Below are 21140 nucleotides of genomic sequence, written 5' to 3'. Positions count from 1 at the left end.
ATGTCCAAGTCTTGGTTTGGGCTCAGATCGTGATCTCAGGATTGTGGGATTGAGCCCAGCATCAAGCTCTGTGCTCAGCATGGAGCCTGCTTGAGTTTCTCTCTCTCTTTCCTTTTGCCCCTCCCCACCCTCTTCATGCTCACTCTCTCTCACTCTCTCCAATAAATAAATCTTTAAAAAAAACAAAAAACAAAACAATAAAAAAGAATAACTAAATGATGGTATCTGAATTACCAGCCTCACATCAAGGACAAAATCAAGAATTCATGTAGACTCATCCTTTTGTTCTCTTTTACTGCTGATGGCTAAAAGGAGCCCCTCTTGGCAAACAAAGTAAGGAAAAGATTTCCTTCCTCTGGATGCATGCAGACAAGTGTTCATGGCTTGGCAAATAGGGCTCTTTGAAGGATTTCAGTCTCTACTTTTCCTGACCCCTGTGCACCTCCTCTCCTGGGTATCTCTGGGCTGGGCAGCAAGGTGCCCAGCACAGGGCTCCCCACCCCAAACCATATGCTACCAGTGTGCAAGCTGGGCTACTTCCAAATGGAAGAAGTTTTATGACCTGGTCTCTCTTGGTCAAGACATACATGGGGAAGCTTGGAAACATTCTAAGGAAAGCAACCAAAATCATCACCAGGGTGGGATACTAGGTGAGTCTAAAAATGGATATTTCTGCTAGAAAGGCAAAGGGACATATAGATCAGGCTTATAAAGTCATAAGGGATTGGGGAATGGTTGAAATCTACTGTTGTTTAGCAAATCCTATAGTATTAGAACCAGGGACAATTAAGAGGTCTTTTTAAGAAAATAAAGGAATGTCTGTCTTCTATAGCAGTTTAAAAACTTTTAGAAAATACAGCTATTTAAAAAAAAAAAAAACAGTTGGCTAATGTTATGGATAAAAATTCCATAATGTGTTAATAAGAAAATCTGAGGATATTTTGGATTGTTTTCCTAAACATTTTTTTTTAAGATTTACTTTTATTGGACAGAGAGAGAGAGAGACCACAAGTAGGCAGAGAGGCAGGCAGAGAGAGAGGGGGAAGCAGGCTCCCCGCTGAGCAGAGAGCCCAATGCGGGGCTCGATCCCAGGACCCTGAGATCATGACCTGGGCCGAAGGCAGAGGCCCAACCCACTGAGCCACCCAGGAGACCCTGTTTTCCGAAACATTTAAGTTAGTGTCGTGGAAGCAACCCGTTTTCTGTGAGATACAGCTTGGTTCTGGGTAAGGAGACGGTGACTAGAATAAGCACGGCACTTGATATGTTTTCACTACTTTGGCTCTGTCCGTGGTTCAGCGGGAAAATCAACATTGTGCTTGACTGGTTAGACAAGATCTGGTTCTGAAAGGAAGCTCATTAAATTAATTTTTATTAGTATAAATTTATAAAGTTAAGAATTCTTCAGAAAATTTCAAGAGGAAAGAAGCAGTCTGAGGATCACACTGGGACAGTGACTTCCAGGATGGTTTTGTATCAGGCCCCGAAGGGCCAGAAGATTTAGAATTGCCCTTTTCTTAGAAAATACTGAATATAAGATTAAAACCTAACAAGCAAACCGACCAACAAAAGTCCCAAAATTTTACTCAAAAGTCTTTTTATGAAGTTGTTCATTTTAATTCCAGTATAGTTAACACACAGTATATTAGTGTCAATATACGATGTAGTGATTCAACAATTCTATTCAAAAGATTTTTCTGTCTAGAGCTCAAGTAATATATATTCATGTCTGTGCACGTGTGTGTAGAATTTTTAATGTGTGTAGAATTTTTAATGTAGGCACAATCCATGTTAAGTTTACCAAAGGCACATAAAATGTATCTGTTGCTACATAAACAATTCTGCTGTCAAACCAAGTAGCCATCCTCTGTTCTGGCTGAGATTTTCTAAATTACTTCCAAAGGTTTCATGAATAGAGGACCCCAAGATAAGACAGCAGCAAAGGCATTAGCAGCCTTGGCAATTAAAGTTTGTTTTGCTGAGTATTCATATAATAAACAGCAGAACATCAAAACAATTGTCTAAATAATTCACTGTATTATATATACTATATAAAGTCTATTCACCTAACATGGACAGATAATTGAGGGAATTGTGTCATTTTGGTTTAAGTTCTCTGCATGGGTGCATTAATTCTCCTCCTGGATCTAAGCAGACATATTGAGGCTGTGGGAAATTTTTAGGCAGTGGGGAGTGTCTCTGGACTTCTCAGTGAGTATTGGTAGCTCTCTCCATGACTGCCACGGCCTGATGGCTCCAGCTTGTAACCAAAGTCGGATCCAATCCACAGGCTTCCTGCAGAAGTCCCACCCAGGAATGTTTGGGGATTTCTGTGTAACCTGGAGAGAACCGCTAAATTCCGGAGCTCTTTCAGATTGTTCAGACTCAGATGAGGCCGAAAATAATTTCCAATTATTCTGAGGAGTTTAAGGACTAAGTTACTTAATAAGAGAGATCTTCTACTGGATTAAATTATCAGACCAAGAGGAAAGCATCAAGACCTGGCTGGATGATACAAAAGGATGTTGCGTAAGACTCTGAAGTCATTGTCCACTGATGAATTACAAAAGGTAATGGGATCAGGAAAATGCACCCTAGTAAACCTGTCTGGCTGAGCTGCAGGAGAGGAGTCCCTTAGAATATAGTATATGTTATAAGATGAGGCATTTTATTTTTTTTTTAAAGATCCAACTCACTTTTATTTTTTTTTAAATAGAGAAGTGTGTGTTTATTCAGTGAGAGGTTTAATTTGTTTTTATCTTGTAGCTGAATAATTACTCTAAAGAGCAATATTGGCAAGGATTGTGAGGGAACTTGAGTAACCTCGGAATGAGGATAATAATAGCACCTGCAGCAGAGGGTGGTGGTGACGAATGAGTTCCCTGCCCCCTGCAAGGCTCCCTGCGCAGAGCTGGGCACGTGCTGAGTGTCCAGTACAACTTCCCTGCCGCTGTCTTGGTTGTCAAAATTATTACTATGGGTTTTTATTTTTTAAAGATTTGTTTATTTATTTGAAAGAGAGAGAGAGAGAACAGGAGGAGGAGAGGTAGAGGGAGAGAAACTCAAGCAGACTCCCCGCCGAGCATGGAACCCAGTGCGGGGCTCCATGCCATGACCTTGAGATCACGACCTGAGCCTAAACCAAGAGGCAGTCACTTAACCAACTGCACCCACCAGGCGCCCCACATCAGATGTTTAAAATGTGTCCAGAGGTTCCTATCTAAAGACAAAGAATTCGACCCTATATGCTATAGGGTTTTTCAGACTTTATAATTTAACTTATTCAAGGTGGAAAAGTTCCAGGTTGAAATTAAGAAGCATGTTTAGAAAATCTGTTTCATGGACTCATTTCTTCCTTTGAGACGGCATATGGGTGATGATCTCTGATCTCAGGGTGGCCGCCTCTCCCTTCCAGCCTGTCTTGTCATGCCCACAGCCCTGGACCCCCACCAGTGCAATCCAGGGGAGAACTTTCCCTGTGTGGGCTCCTTCACCTCTCATTCAACCCCAGATATCTGTAGATCAAGGGTTGGTGTGGCCAAGGAACTGTGGGCAGCGCATTTACTCTTAAGAATTAGACATTTCACAGTTGGGTGGGTGACCACATTTCAGACTAAGGGAACACAGCAGCTGGCACCCCCCTCAGTGTACTGAAGTTCCCAGAATCTTTCACCCTGTCATTTCCTCTGTGTTCCGAGCATGTGTCCCCCTTCTCTCTGCTCTTCCCCATCTGTCGTATTGGTAAACAAAGGCTAGATTAGAATGTTTCTGTCTTCAATAACTACACCCAAAAAAGAGGCCCGGGAAATCATGCTTTATGTGGAGCTGTTCATTTCCTACTGCATTCCCTGCCTAGGTGTACCACCAGGCAGACACAGGAAAAAAAGACCATCTGCCCTTAAAAATGAAAAGACATTCCTTCGGCTCTGGCCTGGCTTCTCCTGCTCCCTGAGAGCAAGCTGTGGGAATGCTATATATGTTTCTGCATAAAATGGAAGCCTGCCACTTCAGCCGGAGTGCTTGCTTCAGAGAACATTGTTTTCTGGAGTCTGGCCAACCTTTGAGAATTTACCCAGATGGCCCAGGAAACACTGAACTACTTCCATTTATGGACATTTTCCTTTAGCAATTAAGAACAAAGGGGAGTTTTTTTTTTAAGGGTTTTCCCCTTGATTGCTGTATTTACATTTAAAAATTTATCTGCACATGATGACACCATGAGAACTTTCTGGGAAGACACGGGGCAGGGAATCGGGTCCCATAGTCCGGTCTGTTGCCGGCATGTGAACAGCTAGTGCTTCAGTTTTATCATAAGTGAGTTTGAAAGTGGGTGACATGCCAGACATTCCTTCGGAAAGTGAGCTAAGGTAATGATGGAACTCAAAGCAAAAATCAACATGTCACTTGCAATTCTATTTGGGAGGTTGGGGGTGGAGAGATGACAGTTCCATGGAGGGATTTACAGAGCACTGTAAAAAGAAAAGTCCCCTGGGTGATGACTGAGCTGCAGATAAAACAATGGACCTGGGGACTTCCAGGGCCTCAGCCTTCCCAGCCACGCCCCCAGGAAGTGCCCCAGCACCTTTTCCAAGCTCTGCATCTGGAGGCTTCTGGATGGATGGGCCCTTTGTTGGGGGGGCGGGGGGGGCTGTGGGCAGAGGTGGCCAGACAAGGACAATCCAAGTGCTCACTTCCTAGAACAAAAGTCCAGCTGGGGGTTGAAATTTGTGCCCCCCAAGTAAACATTTCATTTTACCTCTTACGAAAGGTAAGAGATGCCCCAACCAGACAGGTTTCCAGCAAGAGGGGTTCCCCTGCACTCTTAGGTGGTGTTTCTGCCTGAAAGCTCTTTAGAGCTTATGAGAACCAGTGGGGTGTTAGGGCTGGGCTCTGCTGCGACTTTGCTGTAACGTGTGCGGATAGTGGTGTGTTTCTAGTCCTGCGTCTGGGTTTGCACATTTGAACTGAATAGCATCTCACTTATCATATCGATTTTTTTGAGATTTTCTCTTATTTTTTTATACCAGTTTTATTGAGGTATAATTTATACACAGTCAGATTTGCCTATTTTAAGTGTACAGGTCGATTGCTTTTTTAAAAACTCGATTGCTTTTGACCATTATTGTATATCAGAATATTTCTTTCATCCCCCACAATGAGCCTCAGGCCCCATTGTGGTCGGTCCTCTGCCCCTGCCAACCACTGGTACGTTATTTCCTGGCAGTTTCCCCTTTTCTAGGATTTCATATAAATGGAACTATTTAGAATTTGGTCCTTTGTTGTCTGGCTTCATTCACATAGCACAGTGCCTTGAGACTCATCCGTGTTCTGTACGTGTCAGCAGTTCTTTCTTTCTTTTTTTTTTTTTAAGATTTTATTTATTTATTTGACAGAGGGAGGGAGATCACAAGTAGGCAGAGAGGCAGGGGGAAGCAGGCTCCCTGCTGAGCAGAGAGCCCAATGCGGGGCTCGGGGGCTCGATCCCAGGACCCTGAGATCATGACCTGAGCCGAAGGCAGTGTCTTAACCCACTGAGCCACCCAGGCGCCCCAGCAGTTCTTTCTTTTTTATTGCTGAGTAGTACCTAATGATTTTTGTCTGGATTTGGAAAAGAAAGATTTATTTGGGTCACATGGTAAAGCAAATAGACTTTCACTAACCTTTTCGAAAAGCATGTGCTCACTGAAATTAATCAGAAGAATTCTTTAAACCCATCTTACCCTTCCATTTTCCCTGAAATATAAGATCTTCCTACCCCATATTTAAAATGAAGTTCTAAATGCAAAAATCTTAAAACATTAGGCAGGAAGATCTGAAGGTGAAGGAAATTTCTTTTTTTTTTTTTTTTTTTTCTTTTTAAGATTTTATTTATTTATTTGACAGACAGAGATCACAAGTAGGTAGAGAGGCAGGCAGAGAGAGGAGGAAGCAGGCTCCCTGTGGAGCAGAGAGTCCAATGCGGGGCTCGATCCCAGGACCCTGAGATCATGACCTGAACCGAAGGCAGAGGCTTTAGCCCACTGAGCCACCCAGGCGCCCCGGAAATTTCAAGATATGTAGCAAAAATACAGATTAATTAACAACTTCCAAGTAAATGTTGGCAATCAGGATAGGAACCTGGATTAGACCAAGAGTTTCATGGAAGTTTGAAATTATTATTGAATTGTCACGTAGTAGAAGGATTGAAGCAAAATCCCCCATCTTTCTCACATGGCATTTGTTAGTAATTATAATAAGGGAAAACCCATGGTGCTTAGTGACAACAATAGCAAGAACAACTATTATTATTATTATAACTAACTCATATAGTGTGTATTATAGGTTTGGTACTTCCCCTGAGTACTAGATAGATCACTGATGCATTTAATTTTCCTAGCATCCCTACAGGGTAACTGTTCTATCCTTAGTTCCATTTTATAGATGAAGAAATTGTGGCTTAGAGAAAACTAAATAAACTGCCTTGATGAGAGGGCAAGCCAGGATCTGGCTCTGGGAATTCAAGAACCTTCAAGAAGCTTGACTTTTGACCGGTAGAGCACTACAGAAAAATCCTCAAATTGGCCAAGGGGGTTGGTATTGTCCTTGAGCAAGGTAGAAGAGTAAGCCAGAGCTGGTTTCTCCAGCCTGAGCCAGACAGGTTGTTGAGAGGTGTGGAGAGACCCAGAGTAAGGTAATAAGAAGGGGAAGGAAAGGAGAAACACTGATGTGTAGCATTGCCATAAAAGGGGCTGCTGGTTGGCCTGGTGCCCCGGGCCATGCTGCCTATTTCCTACCCCAGGTCCAGGTGACCTCTGGGGGGCCTTTCAGGGCTCACATGGTAGGAATATCCGAAATGCTCGTTCAGAGTCATTGTGACTTGGTTCTGTCGATGTGGACCAAGAGTCCACAATTTGGTTGCGTTGTTGTGAATGTTGATGAAAAACAATAGGCTGCATAATTGAATTCATTTAGTATTGTGAATTTGTCTTTTTATGGGGCTTTTTCATCTGACCTGTAATGTCTGGAACGATATTCCCGAGTTGTGAATCTTAGTTGCCGCTTACTAAGCAGTGCAGCTTTGAGCACGTTACTTGACCATTCCATGCCTCTCTTTTCTCATCTTTGGAACAGGACATTAATAGTACACCTATCCCATAGCATTGCTTCAAAGATAAACATTTTGTTATGTATAAAGGATTTACAACAGCAGTTACAAATAGTAGGTCTATATATGTGATCGCTTTTATTCCTATCACCATCCAAAAATGATGGTAGGTGAAAAATATGTATTTGTGTATCTATATAATAAACTATAATAAGCTGCACTAAAAGGAAGTTTACATTCAAGACTTTATTTTGCAGGGATCTGTCCTTGTTCTTGCAGGATTCTGCAGGATTACACAACACTGATGGGTAGACGTGCAAGGCTCAGGGACCCAGAGACATGACTTCAGCATTTACAATTACAATTACAGCCTCCACAAGTCTACTAGTTACTAGATGGGAAAATTATAAATACCTGGTTTCCAGGAACTGAAACTGTAGCAGTAATTGAGTTTCGAGAGAGAAGAATTTTTATGTTATTTGTTTAAATCCTAAACAGAGTAGAAGAGAAGAGTGGAACCTTGGGATGAGAAAAATTGGAGTTTTCTTTCTAGTCTTCGTTTTTGTTGTTGCTGGAGATTTTAGAGTAGACGGTAGCCAGTTTGCAGTAAACTCCCCCCCCCAACCCCCAACCACCCTGAAGTCCTTTGGTGCTGTATTCAGATCCTCATTATTCCTGAATACCTAGTTCATGGTCCACGTTTTGTACAAAACCCTCCCTAGCTATCCCAGCCAGCCCATACGGTTCTCAATTACATGTATAAACTGAAATCCTTACACCTTTTGATACATAATCATATACTATGTTGTCTTGTTTCTTGCCTTTTATTATCATCTATGGAACTTCTAGAGAACATTCATTCCTTCAGTCAGTGAACAGCAATTTTTTAAAAAATATTTTATTTATTTATTTGAAAGAGATCACAAGTAGGCAGAGAGGCAGGCAGAGAGAGGGGGGAAGCAGGCTCCCCGCTGACCAGAGAGCCCGACATGGGGCTTGATCCCAGGACCCTGGGACCATGACCTGAGCCGAAGGCGGAGGCTTTAACCCACTGAGCCACCCAGGCACCCCAGTGAACAGCAAATTATTGGGAGTCTTTGCAGACCTTGACGATGAAAAGTAGGAGAGGTGTTGTTTTGGACAGATTGAGCATATGTACTGAGTACGTATAAACCTCTGGTGATTTTTATTTACTTAGTTCATTTTTTTAAAGATTTTATTCATTTACTTATTTTAAAGAAAGAGAGAGAAAGCATAAGCAGGGGAAAGAGCAGAGACAGAGGGAGTTTCTGACCTGAGCTGAAATCAAGAGTTGGTATCTTAACCCACTGACTCCCCCTCTGGTAATTCTTAAGTCTCCAGTAGGAACCAAAGCCTTCTGACAGAGGCCTCCGCATTTGGCCACCAGCCTCCTTAGGGATGAAGACGATGTAGGATACAGCAAGTTTTGGTTTCCTGGATATCACTCCCTTCACTTAGCACAATGGACTTGGATGACAGTCAAGGTGAGCCGTGTCAAACATTTTCTGTGGGCCCACAGAGGGCTGTCTGAGAAGAACGCTCGGAAATGTAAAAGGAATATGAAATCTGGGTCCTCCTTTTTACTCTACTCAACAGAACATGTCCTGAGCACTGACCTGGCGCCAGCGACCGCACCTCGCCTTGGTAGGGAGGCCAACCAATGAGCAGGTGACTTCGTGAGTTGCAGGCCCAGGTGATCAGGAAGTTAGGGGGTCCCAGGAGAGGAGCCCCCCCCCTGCCTCGTGCAGCCTGGTGATGGGGAAGGAAGGAAAGACGTGTTAGCAGAGCAGGTGGGGTGGGGAGGGGAAGGGCGCTGTACTTCCCAGAGGGGCGAAGGGCAGGCCGGAGGGTGGCGAGCTCCCTGTTACGACTCTCCCACCGGCCTGTTCTCCTCGCAGCCTTTCCGACCAGAGCTGATCGGGGCTGCTGACTGGTTTCCGAGTTGGCGCACCTGCGGCTGGGGCTCCCAGTTTGAGAAAGGAGCCGGCTGCCGCCTCCCCACCTCTGCGAACCGGGCCGCGGACCACCCCGGGAGAGAAGGAGGGCTGTGGGGAAGCGGCACGTTCCTCCGGGCAGGATCCCCGGGCCGCAGCCTCCGCACCACACCCTTGGCCCCGGCCAGGTGTGCCACCCTCCTGCGGCGCGAGGGGGGAGCCCGGCGGCTGCGGCGAGCGCCTGTGCGCCCGGTGTGTGCGGTGTGTGTTTGTCTGCCTCCGGAGGGCTGGGTCCTCCTTATTCACAGGTGAGTCACACCCTGAAACACAGGCTCTCTTCCTGTCAGGACTGAGTCAGGTAGAAGAGTCGATAAAACCACCTGATCGAGGGAAGGCAAGGCAGAGCGGAGCGCAGAGCGCGGACGACCCCTCCGCGGCGGACGGACGGCGCGGCCCGGCCATGCCCGCGCTCTGGCTGAGCGGCTGCCTCTGCCTGGCGCTCCTCCTGCCCGCAGCCCGGGCCACCTCGCGGAGGGAAGGTGAGTCGGCTTCCCCCTCCCCGGGAGCAAAGCTTGCAGCCCCGGGCGGGTGACTGGCCTTGCTCTGCAGACTCTGATGGCTGAGCGCACCTCTGAGGATTCCCTCTGTGTTCCAGAACTTCTTGGAAGCTCCCTCCTCCTTCCACATCTGGGGCTTCTCGCCAGATCGGGTTTAACAGACTAAGATTATATACGGCTGTCTGAGTTTCAAATGGGAGGCCAGTAGACTGTGCCAAACCAGGGTTTTTCCTTCCTTTTAAAAATGCACCTTCTTGATTGCGTTTTGGGTCAGTGGGCCCCTGTTTGATCAGGAATATCAGTAATATGTTGGCATATAAGTTATTTTCCTATAGTGTGTTTTCGTGGATGGGATTTGGGTGGGAATGTTTTCTGTGACAATGAACACCACAAAGATGGAAAAGGAGCCTCTTTAATAATCCTTCTGGAACTCCTGGTTCGTCTTTGGGAGGGAAACTGAGTCTTCGAAGTCTTGGCCATGCTTTACTTCTGCATAATGTTACTTCTGAGGGCATGCTCACACAATATTCATTCGACGGGCATTTATTGAGCACCTGTGTCATAGATCATTTGATCTTAGCTCGGCTGTCATGTCGTGAGAAGTTCAAATCACTCATGTAAACAAAACTTGCTGAGAACCTAGCAACCGTTTGCTATAGGCATGTGTCAGCTATGACAACACCTAACGGGTGTTTTCCTTGTCACTTAGTTTCACCGATAATATCTGCTTGTCTCATTACCCTGAATTTTCATATTTATATTGATTGCTTCCTGCACCTGATGGCATTTCAGTACTCATTGCAATAGGTCTAAGAGTCATTTTCACACATGTGAATGTGTGAACATGAGACAGTGTTCACGTAGGCACTGAATTATCTTGGACTTTCCCTAAATGGCTGGCCTGAAATATGTTTGAATGGCATGGATATTTCAGCATGCGTTTGAATGCACTGATACAGTCCTCCCCCACCCTCCTGGAATTAACCTCCAACCCATCATCCCTGACTACCCTGTTAAAAGTCATTTATGAAAATGGTCACATGGTTAGGTTGCCTTAGAGTTAACCAAGCGAGAACCATCAGTAAGGAGAGTCTGCTCCTAAAAGTAAGGGGAGTCTCCAAATATTAGAATTCAAAGAGACTACTTATGGATCAACTACTATATCCCTTGGCTTAAAATACGAGAACACAGAAACAGATCTGCACAAAGCCACACGCCAGCTATTGGCAGAGGTCCATCTTGCACTTGATCCGGGAGTTGTGAGGCTGGAGCTTCTGGGATAACATTGTAAAAGCAATAAGGGAGTTAGTGCATATATTTTACATAATGGGTAATTATTGAAGCAATTTTCCCATTGGCTATAGTTGAGGATAGGTATGTTGCATTAGTATTAGATAACGGAAATAAATAGGTAGGTTGGATCAATTGTTTAATGAATCCAGACTCAGGAGGGCAGAGCTTGGACTCGTACTTCTCCAGGATAGACAAGCTCTGAGTATTCCATCGAGACCAGTAAGTCAGAAGCTGTGTTCAGTCTCATTTCTAGACTTTCCCCTTCCTTGGAGATGGACTGCTTGAGATATTAGGCTCCTTCCTCAAAGGGCTTCATAGAGCACCCACGCTTTTCTGTTCACGGGATGCTGGGAGGCAGCGTAAGCTGGACTGAAGTATGGGACTTGCTGCTTCCCAAAGTGACTGCCCCTGGCACCTTGTGGGCTGCACCGATGAGAGCCTAAAGCAATGACATTGCTTCCCAGTTGTTCTCTCGAAGGTGAAATTCTGGTGGTAGATATCATCAGCGAGACTTGCAGGGCAGGTCTCAGTTAAAGCACAGGCTTTAGAGTCAGCCTGACCTGGCTTCAAATTTTGGCTGACCCACTTACTCGTTTCTTCTTAGTAATCATTCAGGCTCCTCAGCTTCTTGGAATCATCTTCTTTGCCTGTTACCTGGGAGCCATTGTACTGCGCAGCCTTGCAGAGTTGTTGAAAGGATGAGGAATTCTTGTAAAGTTCCTTAAAAATGCCTGGAACCACATTTCTTTAAAAAGTCTGAAGTCAACAGTGCAGGTATAAATAGTGGATCCGCAGAGAGTACTAAGCAAGATAAGGACTTCCCTTCAGGAGCTCACTGCTGGTGTGATAGATTGTGGCACATAGCTCCATTGGTCTGGATCACGGTTCACATAGATCCCATGACTGGAGAAGGGGCAAGAAGTAGATAGGAATGAGATTAGAAATATAGCCAAGAACCTGGTTGAGGAGCCTTATGTGCCCGGCGATGCAGTGAGGGTAGTGAGGGTAGCCCCACAGGTCAAGAAGAGTTGTGGATGGTTTATAACCAGGGGTGGGCATGGTCAGATGGTCAGATTCGTGTCTTAGAAATGTCACTCACTGAAGGCCTTAGAGGATGGAGTTGAGCTAGGAGAGGGCCGCAGGTGGCCATTGCAATAATCCAATGAGAGGTGATGAAGGCTTTCGTTGTGGTGGCGGAAACAGCAAAGTGGAAACATGACAGGACATTTAGAAGGTAACATTGAAAGAATCTGGTGATCCGATGAACATAGGTTAAGGATACAAGTAAGGGGAAATCATGAGAAATAAAGAAGAGTCCAGGGCGTGTGTGAGGCTTCAGGTGAGTATGGCTGGTTACACAGTGGATGCCACGAAAGGAAATGAGAACTGTAAGGGGAATACCAGTTTTGGGAGCAAGGTTGGGTTGTGGATGAAGAGGAAGGAGTGAGTTCCTGTGGGCATCTGTTGAATCAGAGACACAAGTAGAGATGCCCCACAGTCTTGGAGAAGTGCTGGAGCCATGATTTTGAAGTTTAGAACAGTTTGAAATATAAAATGAGGAGCCCAAGGGTGGAAAGCAAAGCCCTGACAACAGATGAGATTACCGGGACATCGAGCTAAGAGAAACCTCAACACTTACCAAGGAGATGGAGTGAAGGACAATAGGGAGGCATGAGCCTGGAGGTTAGAGGAGAACATTATCGAAGAGGAGTGTTTGGCTGGTCCAAGGAAGAGCTGCAACAATGTAGGTATAATAAATGGTATTTAGATATAAAAATGTGAATACACAAAGAATGAGGACTAAAATAATACTGATGGGCTCAGCCATCGGGTGAGTTTTGAAGCAATCATTCTAGATGGTAAGCTCAGTCTTCAGGATGATTACAGAACACGAATCTGGATTTCTCCCATGGCCTGACATGGGAAGAGAGGTGCTGTAGGTAGTGGTAGGGACCCCTGGAAAGGTTTAGACTCTCTCATGGATTCTGTTACTTAAACTGGGGAAATGGTAGAGCACCATGCAAACACGTGCAGGTCTGGGTTCAAAGCCCAGCTCCGTCATTTCCCATTTGTGGAGTTTAGGCAAGCTCCTTCCCCTACTATGCAAGTTTCTGATCTCTAAGATGAGGAAAATAAATTGTGTGATCATTACCTATCAGGCATTTTGCACAGTGCCTAGGAAGCACTTGCTACGTGTTCAATATTATTGATATAACTAATTGCCTTGCTGGTGCTGAATGTCAATATATTGCCTTCTGAGTTTTAAGGGGTAAAATTTTTGAAGAGATTCCTTTCATTAGCCCAAGAAAGGTGATGAGGAGCCCTTCTGCTCAAGCTGAAATGAATCCCAGGTTTTACCCAATGAAACAAATAGAATTCCTGACAAGAACCCCAAGCAGATTGGAATTCCAAAATTAGATTTTATAGCATTTCTTGTCCTTGCCTTTTGTCAACTGCCAGATCACGTCACATATAGATTCTTCAAGTCAGTTGCTCTCAAGATCATACCCAGATATGAAAGGATCCCTACAGAAGCTGGTCTCTCACTTCTCACTAGGGGAATCTCCCCATCCCCCACCAAAAGCAGAGTTTGGCCAACCGTATTATGAAAACATTTAGCTGTGTAGATGCAGTGGTCACATGTCCTTTTATGCTTAATTTGGCATATTAATTCACAAACCCACTTAAAGTCACATAGTTTATAAAATAATAACTTACAAGCATTAATTTGTAAATCTACATTTCATGAACTAACTACATTCAGACTCCACCTGTAGCATCGAACGCAATTTGAATACAATTTCTTCTTTACTTCAGACCCGGTGGCTTGAGATATAGCTTGATTTGAGTCTGCTTTTGATGCTGTCTCTGGAAAGTATACCATTTTCAAAATGTCCAAAAGATTTAACATTATCCTTCGATGCACATTGAAATCTTCACAGCTTAATCATCGTGACAGATTTACTTGTGACAAATTTAGGTACTCGCCATTGTGAGATAATGAATAAGTCTGAGAATTGTGTTCAACAGCCTGACCTCTTTCTTACTGATAAGTATCCACAACATCGATTGATGTCGTGTCAAATTAGTGTGTCTTCCCCAAATAATATTTTAACAATAAAAGCAATTCAGAAAGTGCCCCATACTAGGAGAGATTTTGAAAAGACTTAAATGTGACCTTTCCCCAGAAAAATAAAAACCTCCACCTTATTATATTCAAGTATGTGTAATAAATCGGGAGTACAGAGCTGGGTTGGAGTATATGCTGGAAATTCCTATGAAGACTTAAATTCTGGTGTCCTGAGCTGGGGGCAGCCATTGGCTTAGCTCCACTGGTCCAAGGTGTTGAGGAAGAATGTTGGTTTGTGATCCATGTTGATGGGAAAGTCAGGAGCATGAAATTAAGTTGTTGAGGCAATCTTGGGAATATTTTTCCCGCATAAGTTCTTAGTGGTTCAACTATATAGACTTATTTATTTTCCTAAAGAAATTTCCAACGATAAGTCTTGAATCATCTGTTACAGACCCGTGTAGAAATAGGAGTGCCATAGATTGTGGAAGACTCTAATTTAGTCACAAATTAGGCCTAGCAGATTACTGCATCATGACTGGGCTGTGTTCTAGTAGGATAACCCCCAGGTATGTGATATAATATTTGAATCATATCCAAAGCCCAAAGCTATAAGTCTTCTCTGTTTCCGTGGGTGACTGTATGTCTGTTTATCTGCCTCCCCAACAAACATGTGCTTCCTTATGTCCCAATTCTGAATGAAGAAGAGCATGGTGCTTCCTCCAGCACTGATCAATGGAGGGGCTCAAGTCTTTTCCTTCTGCTTTGTCAGAGGAGAGGTGCAGATCACCTGGCTGAAGGCATATGCATCCTGGCCTTCTTCGGCTGGTTGACCACTTCCAGAATTCCAGCTGCTGCTTTTCCAGATTTTTTTTTTAAGATTTTTTATTTATTTATTTGACAGAAAGAGATCACAAGTAGGCAGAGAGGCAGGCAGAGAGAGAGAAGGGGGAAAGCACGCTCCCCGCTGAGCAGAGAGCCCAATTCGGGGCTCGATCCCAGGACCTTGAAATCATGACCTGAGCCAAAGGCAGAGGCTTTAACCCACTGAGCCACCCAGGTACCCCTGGACTTGATGGGATCTTGATCTAAGATGAGAACATCCCTGTGTCTCTGGTAGGGACTTCTGTGTCCCATCTATTCAGGAGTCTCTGTTTGTATATGTGACTCACGATAGTGGCCTTTCCTTCAAAAATGTCGGGGGACCACAGGTTACAGCCAACCATAAGCTCTGGTTTGTGGGAGCGTTGACAAGAGAACAGATTTTGAATGACTAAGTTTTCTCTCTCTCTCTTTTTCTTTTTTTTTGTTCAACTCTGTTGATTTTCATGCAGCTTGGAATTGACCAGGGGGCTCAGTTAAAAAAAAATAAAAATAAAAATAAAAGGACAGTTGAGGGAGAGTGATACTTTGTTCTATTAGTCATTGTTCTCCAATAACTGTCAACATTTTGACTCCATACATGAATATTTGCATATGTAAATAGGCTATTTTACTCTCCCTGTTGGAGACCATTGGTCTCTCCATGAGGTTTAGGGTCTTTCAAGATCGGAACAGTTCCATGGCCGGAGCACTGACCATGAACACTTTACACTTACTACTATTTGAAATCATCGCCCATTTTGCTTTTGGTTAAAGGGGATTCCGAATGCTGAAAGATCCTTTCCCATCACAGATACACTGGTCTACTTTGCAGCGGAACCAGGTCCAGCAGTAACCCAAAGCTTCTGCTCTTGCCTCATGGGAGAGGGTGGTTCATGGTAGGAAGGGAGGGTCTTGAGGTCCACGGGCAAAGAGGTGAGGCCACAGCTGACCTTCCGTGGGAGGGGATGGTGGAGGGCAGGGCGTTTGTCCTGCTGAGACGCAAACACATGGCACCTGCTCCCTGGTGGACGCTTCATGGCCCAATTTCTTCTTGGCACATTTGTTACATCTTTTTATGGATAAGTACACAATGGCTGGACCCTAAAAGACCCTTTGATTCATTCTTCTGACTTTAAGAAGTACAGTTTTAATCTACGATTTTCCAAATGGATTTTCTTTCAGAAAAGAATCTCTAAGGAAGCTGCTATAAATGTGCTCCGTACACATTTTCCCAACATTGTAAATGTGCATGCATTACCATTGCTCTCTTGTCAGACCGAGACCGATAATGGGGCACAGTAAGCGCGCACATCCCTGCATGAGAATATCTTTGTGAGGGGCTGCGGGGTTAGCAAAAAACCTATGGCTAATCTTGTACAAAAATATATTCTTCCTAAAAGCAATGCAAGGTTTAAAGAGGGACTATTTATTTGGTGACTTTTTTTTTTTAAAGGAGCCAACAAAATATAAATTTAAATGACTGAAAAACTGTATACTCTGAAAACCAGTTCAATACAAATCAGAATTTCCTTTTTAGCTTTTCTTTACCCAGACTCCTTCTACACAGTTTCCCCTCCACCTTTGGTCCTCATTGCTTTGTGTCATCTCTAGCTGTCCTGAACACTCTAATTTTCTTTATTTCAGCTGCTCTTAAAAGGGCATAGGATACCTTTTGTTGAGTCATGCGGAAAATGCCCAGTGAATACCATGCTCTTTGAAGTTAGTCAAATATGCTTTCTATATTGACATGCTTTTCTTTATCGATTTCATAAAAATAGAGACCACTCTTTGTGTGCTCAGAAGGATCTAGGGTGTTGAATATTTGCATATAGAATCCTTACCGCGCATACTCACGGAGTCTCCATACAGTAATTGACACCGGCTGTCTTGGAGCAGAGACCTTACAGGTGCCAGATATAATAAAATGAAAGACTCTTCTGTTTCTCGTGTCCTAATCTCCTCTTCCCTTTCACCTTTGAAATCATTCGGACTGAGCCATCAGCCTCCTCCTTCACCCTGAAGTCCTTTGCTGGTTAGAGGACAACCCGTGTCCCCAACCTCCCTGTTGGCTGACTTTCTCTCCCTCTCCCTGCTGTCTGCCTGGGCCCTGTTGGGGGGTGTTAGGGGAAGACATCTGCAGATGGGGTCTCCTGGCATAGGCCTTAGCAGGCCGAGTGAGCATTTGTAGTCCACATGGGCTATTTTCAGGTCTAGGTTTTAATATAATGTGCTGTGAACTCTTAGTGAAACTAAAGTGACTCCTTTTAAGCTATAATTATTCAAAAGGAAAATGTGGGGATCTGAGTTCCATTGACTCTTGATGACTTTAGACCATTGAGAGTATGGGGAGCCCGGGTGGCTCAGTCTGTTAAACATCTGCCTTCCACTCAGCTCAAGAGTGGAAGTTCTGGGGTCCTGGGATTGAGCCCTGAGCCCCGCCTCAGGCTCTCTGCTTGGCAGGGAGTCTGCTTCTCCCTCTCCTTCTGCCCCTCACCCCCCTGCTTGTGCTCTCTCTCTCTCTCAAATAAATAAATCAAATCTTAAAAAAAAAAAAAAAGATAGCTGTGAGAAATGTAAGAGAAAAACTGAACTCAGTTTAAAAACTCTTTAGTGAGGGAAGTGCCATTACAGTTTTAAATTTTAATTAGGACACATGTTATGACATGCCTTAAAAAGAAAGATGAAGCTGGAAGCAGACATTCACACATTAAACCATAATATTTCAAGATTAGATTAAATGAAGAAATCTTCAGACTCTCAACCCAACCCGAGAGACATATTAGATCTTGGAAAGAAAAATCTCATGAAGGAGGTTTTAAAACTAGAAAATACTTATGAGCATTTTCATCATCACATGTAAGTGTGATAAAATAAAAATACTCCTCTTGTCATCTTGAGTATCTCAAGTTTGGAAGCTTCAATTTTGGCAGGTAGGATGATAGCTACCAATGCCTTTGGTATCTCCCTAACTGATAGATGTCAGGTGTATCTTGCTTTAGGCTTTGTGAGTAATGCACAATTTGTGTATTTGGGAAAATAACAAAAAATACATTAGAATAGATTGCTACTTAACGGACACTTCCAATAATTGCTTTTGTTCTGAAGATTAACATTTGCCAGGTTTGGGGTTTTTTAAAAAAATGTGAGTGTGTTATTCTCAACATTAATTTTATTCATCACTTTCAGTCTAATGCTATACCTTTGGACTTCCCATTGAGCCTTGTTACAACTGACTTCATGGAGGTGCTGGTCGCTATCTTTGAACGTAAAAAACATTGTCCATTTACGGGAGGCCAGTTCTTTGACTCCGAGGTAGGGAATAATATTCAATAGGACAAATGAAGGTTGAATTCTTAACGTAATTGCTTTGAACAAGCAAAAGGAAAGATGGCGGTTGCCATGTTAGCCCAAATCGCCTCTCCCCACCATGATGCTTTTCCTTTACAAAGCAAGAATTTTAAGAAGCAGAGGAACTGAAGGCATAAAACGAGGTATAAATGAAATGAATGGGAGAGAGATGAAGATGTCCCATGGGGGAGTGTTATATGAAATTAGGCTGGAAAAGTAGGTAGGATTAGACCATGGAAGTCTTTGTAGCAATGTTAAGGAATTCTGGTCTTTATCCTAAAAGTAAAGGAAAGGTACCAAAGAGCTGTAAGCAGAGAGGTATTGGCAGAATTTGTATTTTGGAAAGGTGTTCTGACTGTTTGATGGAGGCAAGAGAAGTTGTAGGGAATTCAGTTAGGAAGTCTTGTAAGCAAAAAGTGATAGGGGTTTGTGCTAGAGGGCTATTTTGGACATAGACTTGGATGGGCTTGGGCTATATAGTGGTTTACATCAATAAAATTTGGTGTTGCATGGACTGTGGACAAGTGAGGATAGAGAACCTATAAGGATAGCTTCCAGCCTTTTCACTTGAAGGGATGACAACTTTGAGTTTGGTTTTAAACATGTTCTGTGTAAAGAGCTTGCAAGGCCACCATTGGAAATGTAAAGCCCGTGGCTGATCTGAAGTTGAGAATGAAGTCTGGCCCAGGAAGGACCTTGCTGCCCGGTCAACATCTGTCTCCGTTATCCAAGCCCTTGGCTGGGGGGAGAGTGAGGCGTCCTGGAGGTTCAGGACTGAGCCTGGAGCAACCCCGACATTTAGAGTTAGTGTGAGGACAGGGGCCACAAAGACTTGGGTGGGAATAGGGGACAAGGTCAGAAATGGTCTCACAGTGTTCCAAGGAAGACAATTTCAACAGGGAAGGACAGAAACAGTTTAGGCTTCTCCAAAAGGGAACGAGGGGCACAAAATGCTGGCAAGGGCACACACCTTTCCTCTAAGTAAGGAGGAGAATGGAGCACCATCTCCACAGGCAGCCATGGGGGACTTATTTTACTGTGTGTACCTGAGTCAGCATAAGCGCGCCGAGCAGCAAAGGGAGGTGAGGGCGGCAGAGCTGTGGGTGAGGGCAGCGGGCACGCACTGCCAGGTTCCAACACGACGCCCGGATTCCTAGCCCCTGAGATCGTCTGGCGCAGCAGCCAAGTGCACTGCCTGTCAAGGCTGCCCGACCCCTGCAGCCGGTCTTGGCCAGCCTCACCCTGGCCCCTCTGCCCGCCTCATTCTGGCCTCACTGCCCTTTGAGTCGGCAGGCGCACAGGCCGGGTGTCAGGGCAGCTCCGGGCCCCCGGACCACCACCGGTGTGCAGGCGGTCTGGACCCGGGAGTAGTTCGTCTGGCGTGAGAGCAACCTGAAAGTCTCAGACGCTCCTTCTAACCAATGCTATCACCTTCTTCTCACAATTCTTTCTGTTTCCATCACACCATGTTTTTATTTATTTTACTTTATTTTATTTTAGGTTGAAACAGTAGTTTCTTAAATTTATGCTGAACGCCGTATATGTAGACAATGAAAATTTGATGTATCGTGTTGAGAAAATTTCATACGGGGTCCCTGGACTCTTACGAGATTTCAGGTGCTTTTTTGGCTTTTCTGAGAGTCCAGCTGCCTGCCTGTCTGCCATGCCCCATCCGTCAGAGTCCCACGCCCTCTGTTAGGGACGGTGGGGATACCCACGTGGGAAAGGCTAGAGAGGAAGTCACTCATGATAGCGAAGGCACAGGACAGAAAGTGATAAATAAGACCAGGCCGGAGGTGAGGATGGAGTCCTGTGGGCATTCAGAGGAGGGAGAAGCTGTGGAAGGGCCGTCAGCAGGGGCCCTGCGCCACCTCATTAAGGCTCTGAAAAAGATCACTGGGTGCATTTAGGGAGGGTGGGAGCAGGTAGCGCTCCTGGCAGAGGAACTGGCAAGCCCAAAGAGAGGAAGGTGGTGCTTTCCAGAATTCCTGCAAGGGTCTGTGTGTTGAAGCCCAGAGAGAGAGAGACAAAGAGGAAGGAAAGTTGGAGAAGTCAGCAGCGCCCAAACTGCAGGGTTTTGAAAGGAGCTTTGGATTTTTAAATTCATCATTAATTGTTAGAGCACGAAAAAGCACCGTGATCCCATGAATTGTTAGGTCAGGCTGGTGAAAAGCAGAGCATGTTTTTAAGTTTAGAACAATAGAAAGAAGATGTGCTTAGACGCAAATGATCATATTAATGCCAAGTTGCTAAAACTTCTGGTAACTGCCTGCAGTGTTTCCTATGGGAAATTTAAAATGCGGTCTTGATGAATGGCCGCCGCCGAGGCTGATTAGTCCAAGACCCTAGGAAGTTATTTTCAGTTTCCTTTCATTCTCCCCAGGACGCAGCTTGGAAACAGCCTTTGCCCTGTGCTTCCTGTCTCGACCTGTCAGAGCTCTGTGTTGGAGTGAGGGTGGGAGTGTTGTCAAGTGAGCCTGAGGGGCTCTGCACACCTTGCTCCATTGTTTGCAGAGGGCTGCCCGCCTCTGGGATCTGTGTCTGGGGGTGGGAAGGGGGGTGGGGGGTGGATCAGCCTGTGTCTGGCTGCCCCGCCAGCTTCTCTAAGAAGCACTTGAGGGTCAGCGACGGTATGCTATTATAGTTATTATTATAATAAATACTTAAGTGCCAAAGTTAGCAGCAACAGCACAGACACAAAAACCACCCACACGTTACTAGACTGAAAGAAGCATGTGCAAATCTGAGGAAAATGGCTTGGTTTCCCATGTGTTTACACAGGGCTTGAGGTTAACCTGTTGAATCTCATTCCTTTAGCTGTGGAGAGAGCCTTGGCTGACACAGACCAGGATGCGGGGGGAGCTGGAGGGAGGGCACCGAGAGAGGACAGCACAAAAGCTTGCAGAGATGGCTCTAGCTTAGAAAATCACAGAGCAAAGGAATAGTCAAATAAAACAATGGATGGGACC

At 44.6% G+C, this 21140-nt stretch overlaps 1 protein-coding gene and 1 long non-coding RNA gene across 2 annotated transcripts in view; both read left to right on the top strand.

Annotated features, from left to right (window-relative positions):
• Nucleotides 1–8355: 8355 nt before the first annotated feature.
• LOC116870705 lies at nucleotides 8356–9450 on the top strand. Its single transcript, XR_004383276.1, has 3 exons — nucleotides 8356–8589; nucleotides 8702–8773; nucleotides 9387–9450. It is a non-coding gene; the product is annotated as an uncharacterized LOC116870705 (long non-coding RNA).
• Nucleotides 9451–9463: 13 nt separating this feature from the next.
• LAMC2 (laminin subunit gamma 2) overlaps nucleotides 9464–21140 on the top strand; it is a 54702-nt gene continuing 43025 nt past the window's right edge. Inside the window, exon 1 of the mRNA XM_032862675.1 lies at nucleotides 9464–9578. Within this exon, the coding sequence (XP_032718566.1) occupies nucleotides 9500–9578 (79 nt within the window). The 5' untranslated portion in view covers nucleotides 9464–9499. The remainder of the gene's footprint in view (nucleotides 9579–21140) is intronic.

The sequence above is a fragment of the Lontra canadensis genome, unplaced genomic scaffold (assembly GCF_010015895.1).
Source record: "Lontra canadensis isolate GAN:19392208 unplaced genomic scaffold, GSC_riverotter_1.0 scaffold24, whole genome shotgun sequence".
Classification (NCBI taxonomy): Eukaryota; Metazoa; Chordata; class Mammalia; order Carnivora; family Mustelidae; genus Lontra; species Lontra canadensis.
Note: the sequence above shows the minus strand (reverse complement) of the source record. Positions and strands in the feature narration are given on the sequence as shown.